Source organism: Rana temporaria, unplaced genomic scaffold, assembly GCF_905171775.1.
Source record: "Rana temporaria unplaced genomic scaffold, aRanTem1.1, whole genome shotgun sequence".
Classification (NCBI taxonomy): domain Eukaryota; kingdom Metazoa; phylum Chordata; class Amphibia; order Anura; family Ranidae; genus Rana; species Rana temporaria.
The window spans coordinates 10,330-31,604 of NW_024404768.1; the positions used below are offsets into that span (position 1 = coordinate 10,330).

Sequence of the window (21,275 nt, forward strand, 5' to 3'; positions counted from 1 at the left end):
CCGAGCACCCCACTTTACTAAGTGCCCCCCAGCTGTGCCCCTCCATTACATCACCTCACTAAAGCGCCCCCCCCCAATGCTTTACTTCACTGAGCGCCCCCAGCTGTGCCCCTCCATTACATCACCTCACTAAAGCGCCCCCCAGCTGTGCCCCCCCCAATGCTTTACTTCACCGAGCGCCCCCAGCTGTGCCCCCTACCTCACCGAGCACCCCACTTTACTAAGTGCCCCCCAGCTGTGCCCCTCCATTACATCACCTCACTAAAGCGCCCCCCCCAATGCTTTACTTCACTGAGCGCCCCCAGCTGTGCCCCTCCATTACATCACCTCACTAAAGCGCCCCCCCCCCATGCTTTACTTCACTGAGCGCCCCCAGCTGTGCCCCTCCATTACATCACCTCACTAAAGCCCCCCCCCCAATGCTTTACTTCACTGAGCGCCCCCAGCTGTGCCCCTCCATTACATCACCTCACTAAAGCGCCCCCCAGCTGTGCCCCCCCCAATGCTTTACTTCACCGAGCGCCCCCAGCTGTGCCCCCTACCTCACCGAGCACCCCACTTTACTAAGTGCCCCCCAGCTGTGCCCCTCCATTACATCACCTCACTAAAGCGCCCCCCCCAATGCTTTACTTCACCGAGCGCCCCCAGCTGTGCCCCTCCATTACATCACCTCACTAAAGCGCCCCCCCCAATGCTTTACTTCACTGAGCGCCCCCAGCTGTGCCCCTCCATTACATCACCTCACTAAAGCGCCCCCCAGCTGTGCCCCCCCCAATGCTTTACTTCACCGAGCGCCCCCAGCTGTGCCCCCTACCTCACCGAGCACCCCACTTTACTAAGTGCCCCCCAGCTGTGCCCCTCCATTACATCACCTCACTAAAGCGCCCCCCCCAATGCTTTACTTCACTGAGCGCCCCCAGCTGTGCCCCTCCATTACATCACCTCACTAAAGCGCCCCCCAGCTGTGCCCCCCCCCAATGCTTTACTTCACCGAGCGCCCCCAGCTGTGCCCCCTACCTCACCGAGCACCCCACTTTACTAAGTGCCCCCCCGCTGTGCCCCTCCATTACATCACCTCACTAAAGCGCCCCCCCCAATGCTTTACTTCACTGAGCGCCCCCAGCTGTGCCCCTCCATTACATCACCTCACTAAAGCGCCCCCCCCAATGCTTTACTTCACAGAGCGCCCCCCAGCTGTGCCCCCCCCCAATGCTTCACTTCACCGAGCGCCCCCCCCTAATGCTTCACTTCACCGAGCGCCCCCCAGCTGTGCCCCCACCAATGCTTCACTTCACTGAGCGCCCCTCAGCTGTGCCCCTCCATTACATCACCTCACTAAAGTGCCCCCCAGCTGTGCCCCCCCCCCAATGCTTTACTTCACTGAGCGCCCCCAACCTCACCGAGCACCCCGCCCCCAGCTGTGCCCCCTACCTCACTGAGCGCTCCACTTTACTAAGCGCCCCCCAGCTGTGCCCCCCCCCCCAATGCTTCACTTCACCGAGTGCCCCCTACCTCACTGAGCACCCCGCCCCCAGCTGTGCCCCCTACCTCACTGAGCACCCCACTTTACTAAGTGCCCCCCAGCTGTGCCCCCCCAATACCCCATCTTACTGTGTGTTCGCCCCTCCCCAGCACTGCAGACTCCGCCCATAATTGCTGGGCCCCCTTCACTCTAATAGCCCACCTTGCCGGGGGCCCCCCAACACTGCATGGACTCCACCCATAACTGCCCACCTCAGATTCCCGCCCAACCACCCCTCCCCCCAACAATGGCGATCATCCTCTCGCAGACTCCTCTGTCGCTGTGCCGGGGCTCCCGAACTTCTCCAGATATTTCCTGTCAGGGATGAGAGAGACACGTGAGCGCCCCGAATATTATAAACACAGGGGAGGGGGGGCACCCCGAATATTATAAACACAGGGGGGGGAGCCACCCCGAATATTATAAACACAGGGGAGGGGGGGCACCCCGAATATTATAAACACAGGGGGGGGGGCCACCCCGAATATTATAAACACAGGGGGGAGCGCCCCGAATATTATAAACACAGGGGAGGGGGGGCACCCCGAATATTATAAACACAGGGGGGGGGGGCCACCCCGAATATTATAAACACAGGGGGGAGCGCCCCGAATATTATAAACACAGGGGAGGGGGAGCGCCCCGAATATTATAAACACGGGGGGGCACCCCGAATATTATAAACACAGGGGGGAGCGCCCCCCGAATATTATAAACACAGGGGGGAGCGCCCCGAATATTATAAACACAGGGGGGAGCGCCCCGAATATTATAAACACAGGGGGGAGCGCCCCGAATATTATAAACACGGGGGGGCACCCCGAATATTATAAACACAGGGGGGAGCGCCCCGAATATTATAAACACAGGGGGGAGCGCCCCGAATATTATAAACACAGGGGGGGGGAGCGCCCCGAATATTATAAACACAGGGGGGAGCGCCCCGAATATTATAAACACAGGGGAGGGGGGGCACCCCGAATATTAGAAACACAGGGGGGAGCGCCCCGAATATTATAAACACAGGGGGGAGCGCCCTGAATATTATAAACACAGGGGAGGGGGGGCACCCCGAATATTAGAAACACAGGGGGGGGGGAGCGCCCCGAATATTATAAACACGGGGGGGGGGGGGCACCCCGAATATTATAAACACAGGGGGGAGCGCCCCGAATATTATAAACACGGGGGGGGAGCGCCCCGAATATTATAAACACAGGGGGGGGGGGAGCGCCCCGAATATTATAAACACAGGGGGGGGGGGGGGGGCACCCCGAATATTATAAACACAGGGGAGGGGGGGTGCACACTCATAGGGGCGACACTGAAGAGCGATCTCCCCAATATAACACACAGACAGATGAGCCCCCCCCATAAAAAAACATATCCCGCCCCCCCGGACAGGCCGCACTCACCTGCGGGCGGATTCATACAACGCCTCCTTGCGCTCCTGCAGTGACAGATGTCGTTCTTCCGGTCTGCGTGCAAATCCTTCATGTGACGTCTGCGGAGGAGAAGCGGCATAAGAGAGATCGTCCAATCATCATCATCCATCCCTCCGCCCACTTTTCTCCAACTCCACCCCCCTCACCACCACCCCCTCACCACAGAGCACCACCCCCTCACCACACAGCCCCACCCCTCTCATCACACAGCCCCATCCCCCTCATCACACAGCACCCCCCCCTCATCACAGAGCCCCACCCCCTCACTACACAGCCCCACCCCTCTCACCACACAGCCCCACCCCTCTCATCACACAGCCCCATCCCCCTCATCACACAGCACCACCTCCTCACCACACAGCCTCACCTCTCCTCACCACACAGCCCCACCTCTCCTCACCAAACAGCTCCACCCCTCCTCATCACAGAGCCCCACCCCCTCACTACACAGCCCCACCCCCTCACTACCACCCCCTCATCACACAGCTCCACCCCCTCATCACAGAGCACCACCCCCGCACCACCACCCCTCTCATCACACAGCCCCATCCCCCTCATCACACAGCACCACCTCCTCACCACACAGCCTCACCTCTCCTCACCACACAGCCCCACCTCTCCTCACCAAACAGCTCCACCCCTCCTCATCACAGAGCCCCACCCCCTCACTACACAGCCCCACCCCCTCACTACCACCCCCTCATCACACAGCTCCACCCCCTCATCACAGAGCACCACCCCCGCACCACCACCCCTCTCATCACACAGCCCCACCCCTCTCATCACACAGCCCCATCCCCTCCTCACACAGCCCCACCCCTCTCATCACACAGCCCCCCCCCCCCTCATCACAGAGCCCCACCCCCTCACTACACAGCCCCACCCCCTCATCACACAGCCCCACCCCCTCACTACCACCCCCTCATCACACAGCTCCACCCCCTCATCACAGAGCACCACCCCCGCACCACCACCCCTCTCATCACACAGCCCCATCCCCTCCTCACACAGCCCCACCCCTCTCATCACACAGCTCCACCCCCCCTCATCACAGAGCCCCACCCCCTCACTACACAGCCCCACCCCCTCACTACCACCCCCTCATCACACAGCCCCATCCCCCTCATCACACAGCACCACCTCCTCACCACACAGCCTCACCTCTCCTCACCACACAGCCCCACCTCTCCTCACCAAACAGCTCCACCCCTCCTCATCACAGAGCCCCACCCCCTCACTACACAGCCCCACCCCCTCACTACCACCCCCTCATCACACAGCTCCACCCCCTCATCACAGAGCACCACCCCCGCACCACCACCCCTCTCATCACACAGCCCCACCCCTCTCATCACACAGCCCCATCCCCTCCTCACACAGCCCCACCCCTCTCATCACACAGCTCCCCCCCCCCTCATCACAGAGCCCCACCCCCTCACTACACAGCCCCACCCCCTCATCACACAGCCCCACCCCCTCACTACCACCCCCTCATCACACAGCTCCACCCCCTCATCACACAGCTCCACCCCCTCATCACACAGCACCACCTCCTCACCACACAGCCTCACCTCTCCTCACCACACAGCCCCACCTCTCCTCACCAAACAGCTCCACCCCTCCTCATCACAGAGCCCCACCCCCTCACTACACAGCCCCACCCCCTCACTACCACCCCCTCATCACACAGCTCCACCCCCTCATCACAGAGCACCACCCCCGCACCACCACCCCTCTCATCACACAGCCCCACCCCTCTCATCACACAGCCCCATCCCCTCCTCACACAGCCCCACCCCTCTCATCACACAGCTCCACCCCCCCTCATCACAGAGCCCCACCCCCTCACTACACAGCCCCACCCCCTCATCACACAGCCCCACCCCCTCACTACCACCCCCTCATCACACAGCTCCACCCCCTCATCACAGAGCACCACCCCCGCACCACCACCCCTCTCATCACACAGCCCCATCCCCTCCTCACACAGCCCCACCCCTCTCATCACACAGCTCCACCCCCCCTCATCACAGAGCCCCACCCCCTCACTACACAGCCCCACCCCCTCACTACCACCCCCTCATCACACAGCTCCACCCCCTCATCACAGAGCACCACCCCCGCACCACCACCCCTCTCATCACACAGCCCCATCCCCTCCTCACACAGCCCCACCCCTCTCATCACACAGCTCCACCCCCCCTCATCACAGAGCCCCACCCCCACCCCCTCATCACACAGCCCCACCCCCTCACTACCACCCCCTCATCACACAGCTCCACCCCCTCATCACAGAGCACCACCCCCGCACCACCACCCCTCTCATCACACAGCCCCATCCCCTCCTCACACAGCCCCACCCCTCTCATCACACAGCTCCACCCCCCCTCATCACAGAGCCCCACCCCCTCACTACACAGCCCCACCCCCTCATCACACAGCCCCACCCCCTCACTACCACCCCCTCATCACACAGCTCCACCCCCTCATCACACAGCTCCACCCCCTCACCACAGAGCACCACCCCCTCACCACAGAGCACCACCCCCTCACCACCACCCCTCTCATCACACAGCCCCATCCCCTCCTCACACAGCCCCACCCCCTCATCACACAGCCCCACTCTTTCCTCACCAAACAGCTCCACCCCCTCACCACACAGCTCCACCCTCCCTCATCACAGAGCCCCACCCCCTCATCACAGAGCACCACCCTCTCACCAAACAGCTCCACCCCCCTCACCACACAGCACCACCCTCATCACACAGCCCCACCCCCTCATCACCAAACAGCCCCACCCCTCATCACACAACCACACCCCTTTCATCACATAACCCCACCCCCTCATCACCAAACAGCTCCACCCCCTCATCACACAGGAGGGTCCGATGACCACCATGAAGGAGGAGGTGTAACGGAACTATGTATTCTGCCTGGACATCTATAATCCTCATGCAGTGAGGCCTACAAAGGGTTAATTGTAGAGTGACTCTTTCACTCCTAAATTCTAATGCCCCCCTTTCTTCAGCTAATGGACTCTCCTTTGTGTAGTTAGCAGCCTCCTGTCAGGTGTATGCTGATGGGATTATCTGTGAGTGTGTATTGTTCTAAAGGTTAATTGAATTCTATTGAGAAAGGAATGTGTCTGATCAGGTCATGTTAAGTGGGTCTCGGGGCCGAAACGTCTAGAGACTGATTAAGTGATTAACTCAAGGAGATGTCAATCATGTCATTATTTTAAAGTATCTGCATTGAAGCCCCCCCACTGTGTGAGGAGGAGGGGCGGAGATTGTCATTGTTCCAGCTTGTAACTAGATATAAACTAGGTGAATGTACCATTTAGTCCCCGTTCACACCTAGGCGTATATACGCCTGTAGTGCGACGCCACAGCCGCCCCTGAGACGCTGGAGGGATGATTTCACATTGCCCTCTATGGAGATGGTTCACATCTCCACGCTGAACGCCGTACGCCTGAAAACAAGTCCCGGACCTTTTTTTCAGGCGGCGTTCGGCATAGGAGATGTGAACCATCTCCATAGAGGGGGGTGAGGCTGCATTCACAATCGCGGCGATTTTGTATGCCAAGGTGTGAATGCAGCCTAAAGATTCAGTCGACTTGACCCTTCAAAACGCAGCCTCGTCTCGTTCTTGAAAGGGGATTCTATGGGACTATTATTCTGCTCCTTTCCCAGCCGAGCCTGACTCTCTCTCTGGATCTTGGGGATGGGATATACCGGCTTCACTCGCATACAGCAACTTGCCAGGGAAAAGGACTTCTCCAACGGCTGATACCCTCTCACTACATGGGTAGCTGTTACAGGAGGGTCCTCTCTAACCGTAGTCAGTGCATAGCCACACCCCATTCATCACATAGCCACACCCCACTCATCACATAGCCACACCCCACTCATCACATAGCCACACCCCCCACCCGCCCCAGCAGAGTATTGGATGGTGGAAATATAGAAGATAATTACCCTGGAGGGGCGGCTGCTGCCCGGGTCGGGGGTATCGTTTCCTTTCTGTGGCTCCGCCTCCGGTACATAGGAGACACTCCCCTCCAGGATATTGGTGATCGTCGTATCAACGCAACCGGTCTGAGCTGAGAAGAGAACATCAATTATAATCTCACCGATACCCGCCCCCCCCTTCCAAAGATCCAACTAGACACACCCCTCCCCCCCACACATCACCAACCGGGCAACTCTACCCCCCCCCCCCCCAACCAGGCAACTCTACCCCCCGACATCACCAACCGGGCAACTCTACCCCCCAACATCACCAACAGGGCACCCCCCCCCACCATCACAAACAGGGCACCCCCCCGACATCACCAACCGGGCACCTCTACCCCCCGACATCACAAACCGAGCACCTCTACCCCCCGACATCACCAACCAGGCACCTCTACCCCCCACATCACTAACCGAGCACCACTACCCCCCGACATCACCAACCGAGCACCACTACCCCCCGACATCACCAACCGAGCACCACTACCCCCCGACATCACCAACCGAGCACCACTACCCCCCGACATCACAAACCGAGCACCTCTACCCGCCGACATCACCAACCGAGCACCACTACCCCCCGACATCACCAACCGAGCACCACTACCCCCCGACATCACCAACCGAGCACCTCTACCCCCCGACATCACCAACCGGGCACCTGTATCCCCCGACATCACCAACCGGGCACCTCTACCCCCGACATCACCAACCGAGCACCACTACCCCCCGACATCACCAACCGAGCACCACTACCCCCCGACATCACCAACCGAGCACCTCTACCCCCCGACATCACCAACCGGGCACCTCTCCCCCCGACATCACCAACCGGGCACCTCTCCCCCCGACATCACCAACCGGGCACCTCTCCCCCCGACATCACCAACCGAGCACCACTACCCCCCGACATCACCAACCGAGCACCTCTCCCCCCGACACCACCAACCGAGCACCTCTACCCCCCGACATCACCAACCGGTTACCTCTACCCCTCGACATCACCAACCGGACACCTCTCCCCCCAACATCACCAACCGGGCACCTCTCCCCCCGACATCACCAACCGAGGACCTCTCCCCCCGACATCACCAACCGGGCACCTCTACCCCCGACATCACCAACCGGGCACCTCTACCCCCGACATCACCAACCGAGCACCACTACCCCCCGACATCACCAACCGAGCACCACTACCCCCCGACATCACCAACCGAGCACCACTACCCCCCGACATCACCAACCGAGCACCACTACCCCCCGACATCACCAACCGGGCACCTCTCCCCCCGACATCACCAACCGGGCACCTCTCCCCCCGACATCACCAACCGAGCACCACTACCCCCCGACATCACCAACCGAGCACCTCTCCCCCCGACACCACCAACCGAGCACCTCTACCCCCCGACATCACCAACCGGTTACCTCTACCCCTCGACATCACCAACCGGACACCTCTCCCCCCAACATCACCAACCGGGCACCTCTCCCCCCGACATCACCAACCGAGGACCTCTCCCCCCGACATCACCAACCGGGCACCTCTACCCCCGACATCACCAACCGAGCACCTCTACCCCCCTACATCACCAACTGAGCAACTCTACCCCCGACATCACCAACCGAGAACCTCTCCCCCGACATCACCAACCGGGCACCTCTACCCCCGACATCACCAACCGAGCACCTCTACCACCCTACATCACCAACCGGGCACCTCTACCCCCCTACATCACCAACCGGGCACCTCTCCCCCCGACATCACCAACCAAGGACCTCTCCCCCGACATCACCAACCGAGGACCTTTACCCCCCGACATCACCAACCGGTTACCTCTACCCCTCGACATCACCAACCGGACACCTCTCCCCCCAACATCACCAACCGGGCACCTCTCCCCCCGACATCACCAACCGAGGACCTCTCCCCCCGACATCACCAACCGGGCACCTCTACCCCCGACATCACCAACCGAGCACCTCTACCCCCCTACATCACCAACCGAGCAACTCTACCCCCCTACATCACCAACCGGGCACCTCTACCCCCCGACATCACCAACCGAGCACATCTACCCCCGACATCACCAACCGAGCACCTCTCCCCCCCCCCCGACATCACCAACCGGCACCTCTCCCCCCCGACATCACCAACCGGGCACCTCTACCCCCCGACATCACCAACCGAGCACCTCTACCCCCCGACATCACCAACCGGTTACCTCTACCCCTCGACATCACCAACCGGGCACCTCTCCCCCCGACACCACCAACCGAGCACCTCAACCCCCCGACATTACCAACCGGGCACCTCTACCCCCCGACATCACCAACCAGGCACCTCTACCCCCCCGACATCACCAACCGAGCACCACTACCCCCCGACATCACCAACCGAGCACCTCTACCCCCCCATCACCAACCGGACACCTCTACCCCCCGACATCACCAACCGGGCACCTCTACCCCCCCGACATCACCAACCGAGCACCACTACCCCCCGACATCACCAACCGAGCACCTCTCCCCCCGACACCACCAACCGAGCACCTCTCCCCCCGACACCACCAACCGAGCACCTCTACCCCCCGACATCACCAACCGGTTACCTCTACCCCTCGACATCACCAACCGGGCACCTCTACCCCCAACATCACCAACCGGGCACCTCTCCCCCCGACATCACCAACCGAGGACCTCTCCCCCCGACATCACCAACCGGGCACCTCTACCCCCGACATCACCAACCGAGCACCTCTACCCCCCGACATCACCAACCGGGCACCTCTCCCCCCCGACATCACCAACCGGGCACCTCTACCCCCCGACATCACCAACCGAGCACCTCTACCCCCCGACATCACCAACCGGTTACCTCTCCCCCCGACATCACCAACCGAGCACCACTACCCCGACATCACCAACCGAGCACCTCTACCCCCGACATCACCAACCGAGCACCTCTCCCCCGACATCACCAACCGAGCACCTCTCCCCCGACATCACCAACCGAGCACCTCTCCCCCCCACATCACCAACCGGGCACCTCTACCCCCCAACATCACCAACCGAGCACCTGTATCCCCCGACATCACCAACCGGGCACCTCTACCCCCGACATCACCAAGCGGGCACCTCTACCCCCCGACATCACCAACCGAGCACCACTACCCCCCGACATCACCAACCGAGCACCACTACCCCCGACATCACCAACCGGGCACCTGTATCCCCCGACATCACCAACCAAGCACCTCTACCCCCCCGACATCACCAAGCGGGCACCTCTACCCCCCGACATCACCAACCGAGCACCACTACCCCCCGACATCACCAACCGAGCACCACTACCCCCGACATCACCAAGCGGGCACCTCTACCCCCCAACATCACCAACCGAGCACCTGTATCACCCGACATCACCAACCGGGCACCTCTACCCCCGACATCACCAAGCGGGCACCTCTACCCCCCGACATCACCAACCGAGCACCACTACCCCCCGACATCACCAACCGAGCACCACTACCCCCAACATCACCAACCGAGCACCTGTATCCCCCGACATCACCAACCAAGCACCTCTACCCCCCCGACATCACCAAGCGGGCACCTCTACCCCCCGACATCACCAACCGGGCACCACTACCCCCCGACATCACCAACCGAGCACCACTACCCCCCGACATCACCAACCGAGCACCTCTACCCCCCCGACATCACCAAGCGGGCACCTCTCCCCCCCGACATCACCAACCGAGCACCACTACCCCCCGACATCACCAACCGAGCACCACTACCCCCCGACATCACCAACCGAGCACCTCTACCCGCCGACATCACCAACCGAGCACCACTACCCCCGACATCACCAACCGAGCACCACTACCCCCCGACATCACCAACTGAGCACCACTACCCCCCGACATCACCAACCGGGCACCTCTACCCCCCGACATCACCAACCGAGCACCTCTACCCCCCGACATCACCAACCGGTTACCTCTCCCCCCGACATCACCAACCGAGCACCACTACCCCCGACATCACCAACCGAGCACCACTACCCCCCGACATCACCAACCGAGCACCACTACCCCCCGACATCACCAACCGAGCACCACTACCCCCCGACATCACCAACCGGGCACCTCTACCCCCCGACATCACCAACCGAGCACCTCTACCCCCCGACATCACCAACCGGTTACCTCTCCCCCCGACATCACCAACCGAGCACCACTACCCCGACATCACCAACCGAGCACCTCTACCCCCGACATCACCAACCGAGCACCTCTCCCCCGACATCACCAACCGAGCACCTCTCCCCCGACATCACCAACCGAGCACCTCCCCCCCCCACATCACCAACCGGGCACCTCTACCCCCCAACATCACCAACCGAGCACCTGTATCCCCCGACATCACCAACCGGGCACCTCTACCCCCGACATCACCAAGCGGGCACCTCTACCCCCCGACATCACCAACCGAGCACCACTACCCCCCGACATCACCAACCGAGCACCACTACCCCCGACATCACCAACCGGGCACCTGTATCCCCCGACATCACCAACCAAGCACCTCTACCCCCCCGACATCACCAAGCGGGCACCTCTACCCCCCGACATCACCAACCGAGCACCACTACCCCCCGACATCACCAACCGAGCACCACTACCCCCGACATCACCAAGCGGGCACCTCTACCCCCCAACATCACCAACCGAGCACCTGTATCACCCGACATCACCAACCGGGCACCTCTACCCCCGACATCACCAAGCGGGCACCTCTACCCCCCGACATCACCAACCGAGCACCACTACCCCCCGACATCACCAACCGAGCACCACTACCCCCAACATCACCAACCGAGCACCTGTATCCCCCGACATCACCAACCAAGCACCTCTCCCCCCCCGACATCACCAAGCGGGCACCTCTACCCCCCGACATCACCAACCGGGCACCACTACCCCCCGACATCACCAACCGAGCACCACTACCCCCCGACATCACCAACCGAGCACCTCTACCCCCCCGACATCACCAAGCGGGCACCTCTACCCCCCGACATCACCAACCGAGCACCACTCCCCCCCGACATCACCAACCGAGCACCACTACCCCCCGACATCACCAACCGAGCACCTCTACCCGCCGACATCACCAACCGAGCACCACTACCCCCGACATCACCAACCGAGCACCACTCCCCCCCGACATCACCAACCGAGCACCACTACCCCCCGACATCACCAACCGGGCACCTCTACCCCCCGACATCACCAACCGAGCACCTCTACCCCCCGACATCACCAACCGGTTACCTCTCCCCCCGACATCACCAACCGAGCACCACTACCCCGACATCACCAACCGAGCACCTCTACCCCCGACATCACCAACCGAGCACCTCTCCCCCGACATCACCAACCGAGCACCTCTCCCCCGACATCACCAACCGAGCACCTCCCCCCCCCACATCACCAACCGGGCACCTCTACCCCCCAACATCACCAACCGAGCACCTGTATCCCCCGACATCACCAACCGGGCACCTCTACCCCCGACATCACCAAGCGGGCACCTCTACCCCCCGACATCACCAACCGAGCACCACTACCCCCCGACATCACCAACCGAGCACCACTACCCCCGACATCACCAACCGGGCACCTGTATCCCCCGACATCACCAACCAAGCACCTCTACCCCCCCCGACATCACCAAGCGGGCACCTCTACCCCCCGACATCACCAACCGAGCACCACTACCCCCCGACATCACCAACCGAGCACCACTACCCCCGACATCACCAAGCGGGCACCTCTACCCCCCAACATCACCAACCGAGCACCTGTATCACCCGACATCACCAACCGGGCACCTCTACCCCCGACATCACCAAGCGGGCACCTCTACCCCCCGACATCACCAACCGAGCACCACTCCCCCCCGACATCACCAACCGAGCACCACTACCCCCAACATCACCAACCGAGCACCTGTATCCCCCGACATCACCAACCAAGCACCTCTACCCCCCCGACATCACCAAGCGGGCACCTCTACCCCCCGACATCACCAACCGGGCACCACTACCCCCCGACATCACCAACCGAGCACCACTACCCCCCGACATCACCAACCGAGCACCTCTACCCCCCCGACATCACCAAGCGGGCACCTCTACCCCCCGACATCACCAACCGAGCACCACTACCCCCCGACATCACCAACCGAGCACCACTACCCCCCGACATCACCAACCGAGCACCTCTACCCGCCGACATCACCAACCGAGCACCACTACCCCCGACATCACCAACCGAGCACCACTCCCCCCCGACATCACCAACCGAGCACCACTACCCCCCGACATCACCAACCGGGCACCTCTACCCCCCGACATCACCAACCGAGCACCTCTCCCCCCCGACATCACCAACCGGTTACCTCTCCCCCCGACATCACCAACCGAGCACCACTACCCCGACATCACCAACCGAGCACCTCTACCCCCGACATCACCAACCGAGCACCTCCCCCCCGACATCACCAACCGAGCACCTCTCCCCCGACATCACCAACCGAGCACCTCTCCCCCCCACATCACCAACCGGGCACCTCTACCCCCCAACATCACCAACCGAGCACCTGTATCCCCCGACATCACCAACCGGGCACCTCTACCCCCCGACATCACCAAGCGGGCACCTCTACCCCCCGACATCACCAACCGAGCACCACTACCCCCCGACATCACCAACCGAGCACCACTACCCCCGACATCACCAACCGGGCACCTGTATCCCCCGACATCACCAACCGAGCACCTCTCCCCCCAGCCAGTACCGGAAAGCAATACAATGTGATGATCACTCACCGAGGTCCTTGTGGATGACAGAGAGGGGGACTTGTGGTAAGACTTCCTTCACCCTCCGCGCCATGTCCTCAGCCCCCGGGGACACCGGAGGGGGGCGCTGCTGCTGCATCCTGGGGGGGGCGTCTCTGGCTCTTCTCTTCACATGTTCTGCATAGTCTGCCGCCTTGTGATTTGTACCGCGCACCCCCAACGAGGACGCCAAGATCTGTCCGGAGGAACACAGTCCATCAACACCGACAGCAAAGAGAACCAGTCACCGGGGAGGAGAACAGAGTACAGGGGAGGGGAGAAGAGGAGGGAGAGGAGAACAGAGTACAGGGGAGGGAGAGGAGAACAGAGTACAGGGGAGGGAGAGGAGGGGGGAAGAGGAGAACAGAGAACAGGGGAGGGGAGGGGAGAAGAGGAGAGGAGAACAGAGTACCGGGGAGGGGAGAAGAGGAGAGGAGGGAGAGGAGAACAGAGTACAGGGGAGGGGAGAAGAGGACAGGGGAGGGGAGGAGAACAGAGTACAGGGGAGGGGAGAAGAGGAGAGGAGGGAGAGGAGAACAGAGTACAGGGGAGGGGAGAAGAGGACAGGGGAGGGGAGAAGAGGACAGGGGAGGGGAGAAGAGGACAGGGGAGGGGAGGAGAGGAGGGAGAGGACAGGGGAGTAGTGGAGAACAGAGAAGAGGGGAGGAGATGGAAGGAGAGGATAACAGAGTACAGAGGAGGGGAGAAGAGAAGACGATAAAAGAGAAGAGGAGAGGAGGGAGAGGGAGGTAAAGGAGAACAGAGTAGAGGGGAGAGGAGGAGAAGAGAGGGAGCTGAAAGGAGAAGGAGGGGAGGGAAGGAGATGGAAGGAGTGGATTGGGGAGGTGGAGGGAAGAAGAGGAGAGTAGAGAACGGAAGGAGAGGGAAAGAAAGTAGAGGGGAGGGAATGAGAGGAGAGGAGAACAGAGTAAAGGGGAGGGAAGGAAAGTAGAGGGGAGGGAAGGAGAGGGAAAGGGAAGGGAGGGGATAGGGAGGAGAAGAGAAGAGAGGAGAGGAGTTGGAAGGAGAAGGGAGGAGAGGGAAGGAGATGAATGAGAGGAGAGGGGAGGTGGAGGGAAGAAGAGGAAAACAAAGTAGAGGAGAGGGGGAAGGAAGGAGAGGAGAACAGAGTAGAGGAGAGGGGGAAGGAAGGAGAGGAGAACAGAGTAGAGGAGAGGGGGAAGGAAGGAGAGGAGAACAGAATAGAAGGGAGGGGAGGGAGTGATATGGAGAAGGAGGATCATATCCCCTTCATTCTCCCTTCCTGACACTCCTCATCATCATCACCCTCAGCCCCTGCCCCCCCCTCTCCACCACCCTTATCCCTCCACCACCCCCCATAGCGGCCCCCTGCCCCCCCCACCCTCCACCACCCCCCATAGCGCCCCCCTGCCCCCCCACCCCTCCCCATAGCGGCCCCCTGCCCCCCCCTCATCCCTCCACCACCCCCCATAGCGCCCCCCTGCCCCCCCCACCCCCCCCCATAGCGGCCCCCTGCCCCCCACCCTCATCCCTCCACCACCCCCCATAGCGGCCCCTGCCCCCCCCCCACCCTTATCCCTCCACCACCCCCCATAGCGGCTCCCTGCCCACCCCTCCACCACCCCCCACAGCGGCCCCTGCCCCCCCACCCCCCATAGCGGCCCTCTCACCTTCTGGACACGGGAAGCGAAGTCTTCATCGGACTCTCGGGGGGATCTGGAGACGGGGGGGAGCCACCTACAGGGAGGGGGAGGAGCAGAATCAGCTGCCAGCCAGAGATGGCGGATAATTCTCAGCATGCTGGATAATGAAGAACACCCCCCCCCTCTCTATTCCCGGGAATCTCACCTCAGGGCCGCCTGATACCTTCCATCTCATGAAGAAGGGGGAGTGGATGCTGCAAGTCACATGACCTGTGGGGGTGGAGACTCCAAACTGCTGGATATTATCAGCTGGTAAGACCATGGGGGGGGGGGGGGGGGGGTTATGGTGGTTATAAGGATGGCGTCCCCCAGGGGTAGTGCGCTGCTATTATTCTAGGCTCTGGCTGCAGTGTCGGTCTGGGGGGGGGCATAGATGGCGCCCCCCAGGGGTAGTGGGCTGATATTATACTAGGCTCTGGCTGCAGTGTCGGTCTGGGCGGGGGGGGGGGGGGATGGCGCCCCCCAGGGGTAGTAGGCTGCCATTGTACTAGGCTCTGGCTGCAGTGTCGGTCTGGGGGGGGAGGGGAGATGGCGCCCCCCAGGGGTAGTAGGCTGCCATTGTACTAGGCTCTGGCTGCAGTGTCGGTCTGGGGGGGGGGGGGGGGGGGATGGCGCCCCCCAGGGGTAGTAGGCTGCCATTGTACTAGGCTCTGGCTGCAGTGTCGGTCTGGGCGGGGGAGGGGGGGGATGGCGCCCCCCAGGGGTAGTGGGCTGATATTATACTAGGCTCTGGCTGCAGTGTCGGTCTGGGCGGGGGGGGGGGGGGGGGATGGCGCCCCCCAGGGGTAGTAGGCTGCCATTGTACTAGGCTCTGGCTGCAGTGTCGGTCTGGGGGGGGGGGATGGCGCCCCCCAGGGGTAGTAGGCTGCCATTGTACTAGGCTCTGGCTGCAGTGTCGGTCTGGGGGGGGAGGGGAGATGGCGCCCCCCAGGGGTAGTAGGCTGCCATTGTACTAGGCTCTGGCTGCAGTGTCGGTCTGGGCGGGGGAGGGGGGGGATGGCGCCCCCCAGGGGTAGTAGGCTGCCATTGTACTAGGCTCTGGCTGCAGTGTCGGTCTGGGCGGGGGAGGGGGGGGATGGCGCCCCCCAGGGGTAGTAGGCTGCCATTGTACTAGGCTCTGGCTGCAGTGTCGGTCTGGGCGGGGGGGGGGGGGGGGCGCCCCCCAGGGGTAGTGGGCTGCCATTGTACTAGGCTCTGGCTGCAGTGTCGGTCTGGGCGGGGGGGGGGGGGGATGGCGCCCCCCAGGGGTAGTGGGCTGCTAATATACTAGGCTCTGGCTGCAGTGTCGGTCTGGGCGGGGGGGGGGGGGGATGGCGTCCCCCAGGGGTAGTGGGCTGCTATTATACTAGGCTCTGGCTGCAGTGTCGGTCTGGGCGGGGGGGGGGTGGCACCCCCCAGGGGTAGTGGGCTGATATTATACTAGGCTCTGGCTGCAGTGTCGGTCTGAGCGGGGGGGGGGGGGAGATGGCGTCCCCCAGGGGTAGTGGGCTGCTATTATACTAGGCTCTGGCTGCAGTGTCGGTCTGGGCGGGGGGGGGGGGATGGCGCCCCCCAGGGGTAGTAGGCTGCTATTATTCTAGGCTCTGGCTGCAGTGTCGGTCTGGGGGGGGGGGAGATGGCGCCCCCCAGGGGTAGTAGGCTGCCATTGTACTAGGCTCTGGCTGCAGTGTCGGTCTGGGCGGGGGGGGGGGGGAGATGGCGCCCCCCAGGGGTAGTAGGCTGCCATTGTACTAGGCTCTGGCTGCAGTGTCGGTCTGGGCGGGGGAGGGGGGGGATGGCGCCCCCCAGGGGTAGTGGGCTGATATTATACTAGGCTCTGGCTGCAGTGTCGGTCTGGGCGGGGGGGGGGGGGGGTGGCGCCCCCCAGGGGTAGTAGGCTGCCATTGTACTAGGCTCTGGCTGCAGTGTCGGTCTGGGGGGGGGGGGGGGGTGGCGCCCCCCCGGGGTAGTAGGCGGCCATTGTACTAGGCTCTGGCTGCAGTGTCGGTCTGGGCGGGGGAGGGGGGGGATGGCGCCCCCCAGGGGTAGTAGGCTGCCATTGTACTAGGCTCTGGCTGCAGTGTCGGTCTGGGCGGGGGGGGGGGGGGATGGCGCCCCCCAGGGGTAGTGGGCTGATATTATACTAGGCTCTGGCTGCAGTGTCGGTCTGGGCGGGGGGGGGGGGGGGATGGCGCCCCCCAGGGGTAGTAGGCTGCCATTGTACTAGGCTCTGGCTGCAGTGTCGGTCTGGGGGGGGGGGGATGGCGCCCCCCAGGGGTAGTGGGCTGCCATTGTACTAGGCTCTGGCTGCAGTGTCGGTCTGGGGGGGGGGGGGAGATGGCGCCCCCCAGGGGTAGTAGGCTGCCATTGTACTAGGCTCTGGCTGCAGTGTCGGTCTGGGCGGGGGAGGGGGGGGATGGCGCCCCCCAGGGGTAGTAGGCTGCCATTGTACTAGGCTCTGGCTGCAGTGTCGGTCTGGGCGGGAGGGGGGGGGGGGGTGGCGCCCCCCAGGGGTAGTGGGCTGCTATTATACTAGGCTCTGGCTGCAGTGTCGGTCTGGGCGGGGGGGGGGGGTGGGGTGGCGCCCCCCAGGGGTAGTGGGCTGCTAATATACTAGGCTCTGGCTGCAGTGTCGGTCTGGGCGGGGGGGGGGGGGGTGGCGCCCCCCAGGGGTAGTGGGCTGCTATTATACTAGGCTCTGGCTGCAGTGTCGGTCTGGGGGAGGGGAGATGGCGCCCCCCAGGGGTAGTGGGCTGCTATTATACTAGGCTCTGGCTGCAGTGTCGGTCTGGGCGGGGGGGGTGGCGCCCCCCAGGGGTAGTGGGCTGCTATTATACTAGGCTCTGGCTGCAGTGTCGGTCTGGGCGGGGGGGGGGAGATGGCGCCCCCCAGGGGTAGTAGGCTGCCATTGTACTAGGCTCTGGCTGCAGTGGCGGTCTGGGGGGGGGGGGGGAGATGGCGCCCCCCAGGGGTAGTGGGCTGCTATTATACTAGGCTCTGGCTGCAGTGTCGGTCTGGGGGGGGGCATAGATGGCGCCCCCCAGGGGTAGTAGGCTGCCATTGTACTAGGCTCTGGCTGCAGTGTCGGTCTGGGGGGGGGGGGAGATGGCGCCCCCCAGGGGTAGTGGGCTGCTATTATACTAGGCTCTGGCTGCAGTGTCGGTCTGGGCGGGGGGGGGGTGGCGTCCCCCAGGGGTAGTGGGCTGCTATTATACTAGGCTCTGGCTGCAGTGTCGGTCTGGGCGGGGGAGGGGGGGGATGGCGCCCCCCAGGGGTAGTGGGCTGCTAATATACTAGGCTCTGGCTGCAGTGTCGGTCTGGGCGGGGGGGGGGGGGTGGCGCCCCCCAGGGGTAGTGGGCTGCTAATATACTAGGCTCTGGCTGCAGTGTCGGTCTGGGCGGGGGGGGGGTGGCACCCCCCAGGGGTAGTAGGCTGCCATTGTACTAGGCTCTGGCTGCAGTGTCGGTCTGGGCGGGGGGGGGGGGGGGTGGCGCCCCCCAGGGGTAGTGGGCTGCTAATATACTAGGCTCTGGCTGCAGTGTCGGTCTGGGCGGGGGGGGGGGGGTGGCACCCCCCAGGGGTAGTAGGCTGCCATTGTACTAGGCTCTGGCTGCAGTGTCGGTCTGGGCGGGGGGTGGGGTGGCGCCCCCCAGGGGGAGTGGGCTGCTATTATACTAGGCTCTGGCTGCAGTGTCGGTCTGGGCGGGAGGGGGGGGGTGGCGCCCCCCAGGGGTAGTGGGCTGCTATTATACTAGGCTCTGGCTGCAGTGTCGGTCTGGGCGGGGGGGGGGGGGGAGATGGCACCCCCCAGGGGTAGTAGGCTGCCATTGTACTAGGCTCTGGCTGCAGTGTCGGTCTGGGCGGGGGGGGGGGTGGCGTCCCCCAGGGGTAGTGGGCTGCTATTATACTAGGCTCTGGCTGCAGTGTCGGTCTGGGCGGGGGGGGGGGGGTGGCGCCCCCCAGGGGTAGTGGGCTGCTATTATACTAGGCTCTGGCTGCAGTGTCGGTCTGGGCGGGGGGGGGGGGGGATGGCGCCCCCCAGGGGTAGTGGGCTGCTAATATACTAGGCTCTGGCTGCAGTGTCGGTCTGGGCGGGGGGGGGGTGGCACCCCCCAGGGGTAGTGGGCTGATATTATACTAGGCTCTGGCTGCAGTGTCGGTCTGGGCGGGGAGGGGGGGGATGGCGCCCCCCAGGGGTAGTGGGCTGATATTATACTAGGCTCTGGCTGCAGTGTCGGTCTGGGCGGGGGAGGGGGGGGATGGCGCCCCCCAGGGGTAGTAGGCTGCCATTGTACTAGGCTCTGGCTGCAGTGTCGGTCTGGGCGGGGGAGGGGGGGGATGGCGCCCCCCAGGGGTAGTAGGCTGCCATTGTACTAGGCTCTGGCTGCAGTGTCGGTCTGGGCGGGGGGGGGGGGTGGCGCCCCCCAGGGGTAGTGGGCTGCTATTATACTAGGCTCTGGCTGCAGTGTCGGTCTGGGCGGGGGGGGGGGGGGGGTGGCACCCCCCAGGGGTAGTAGGCTGCTATTATACTAGGCTCTGGCTGCAGTGTCGGTCTGGGCGGGGGGGGGATGGCGCCCCCCAGGGGTAGTAGGCTGCCATTGTACTAGGCTCTGGCTGCAGTGTCGGTCTGGGGGGGGGGGATGGCGCCCCCCAGGGGTAGTAGGCTGCCATTGTACTAGGCTCTGGCTGCAGTGTCGGTCTGGGGGGGGAGGGGAGATGGCGCCCCCCAGGGGTAGTGGGCTGCTATTATACTAGGCTCTGGCTGCAGTGTCGGTCTGGGCGGGGGAGGGGGGGCATAGATGGCGCCCCCCAGGGGTAGTAGGCTGCCATTGTACTAGGCTCTGGCTGCAGTGTCGGTCTGGGCGGGGGAGGGGGGAGATGGCGCCCCCCAGGGGTAGTGGGCTGCTATTATACTAGGCTCTGGCTGCAGTGTCGGTCTGGGCGGGGGGGGGGGGGTGGCGCCCCCCAGGGGTAGTGGGCTGCTATTATACTAGGCTCTGGCTGCAGTGTCGGTCTGGGCGGGGGGGGGGGTGGGGTGGCGCCCCCCAGGGGTAGTGGGCTGCTATTATACTAGGCTCTGGCTGCAGTGTCGGTCTGGGCGGGAGGGGGGGGGGGGGGGTGGCGCCCCCCAGGGGTAGTGGGCTGCTATTATACTAGGCTCTGGCTGCAGTGTCGGTCTGGGGGGGGGAGGGGAGATGGCGCCCCCCAGGGGTAGTGCGCTGCTATTATACTAGGCTCTGGCTGCAGTGTCGGTCTGGGCGCGGGGGGGGGATGGCGCCCCCCAGGGGTAGTAGGCTGCCATTGTACTAGGCTCTGGCTGCAGTGTCGGTCTGGGCGGGGGGGGTGGGGTGGCGCCCCCCAGGGGTAGTGGGCTGCTATTATACTAGGCTCTGGCTGCAGTGTCGGTCTGGGGGGGGGCATAGATGGCGCCCCCCAGGGGTAGTAGGCTGCTATTATACTAGGCTCTGGCTGCAGTGTCGGTCTGAGCGGAGGGGGGGTGGCGCCCCCCAGGGGTAGTGGGCTGCTATTATACTAGGCTCTGGCTGCAGTGTCGGTCTGGGGGGGGGCATAGATGGCGCCCCCCAGGGGTAGTGGGCTGCTATTATACTAGGCTCTGGCTGCAGTGTCGGTCTGGGCGGGGGGGGGGGGGTGGCGCCCCCCAGGGGTAGTGCGCTGCTATTATACTAGGCTCTGGCTGCAGTGTCGGTCTGGGCGGGGG

The 21,275-nt window shown here is 63.4% G+C and overlaps 1 protein-coding gene across 1 annotated transcript; it reads right to left on the reverse strand.

Annotated features, from left to right (window-relative positions):
• Positions 1 to 1,592: 1,592 nt before the first annotated feature.
• Positions 1,593 to 15,831, reverse strand: AUP1 (AUP1 lipid droplet regulating VLDL assembly factor). The gene is made up of 5 exons (XM_040334976.1): positions 15,544 to 15,831; positions 13,883 to 14,087; positions 6,946 to 7,070; positions 2,938 to 3,026; positions 1,593 to 1,837 (listed from the first exon to the last, which is right to left on the reverse strand). Exons 1-5 carry the CDS (start codon positions 15,670 to 15,672, stop codon positions 1,777 to 1,779), a joined length of 609 nt encoding a protein of 202 aa, XP_040190910.1. The 5' UTR covers positions 15,673 to 15,831; the 3' UTR covers positions 1,593 to 1,776.
• Between the last annotated feature and the right edge of the window lie 5,444 nt (positions 15,832 to 21,275).

Bases quoted from the DNA above. Each gene is read 5' to 3' on its own strand.
- AUP1 (XM_040334976.1), bottom strand. From the start codon at position 15,672: ATGCTGAGAATTATCCGCCATCTCTGGCTGGCAGCTGATTCTGCTCCT. The intron at 14,088-15,543 runs GTGAGAGGGCCG...TCCTCCGGACAG, and splicing joins TCGCTTCCCGTGTCCAGAAG to ATCTTGGCGTCCTCGTTGGG. The intron at 7,071-13,882 runs GTGAGTGATCAT...TTCTCTTCTCAG, and splicing joins TGTCATCCACAAGGACCTCG to CTCAGACCGGTTGCGTTGAT.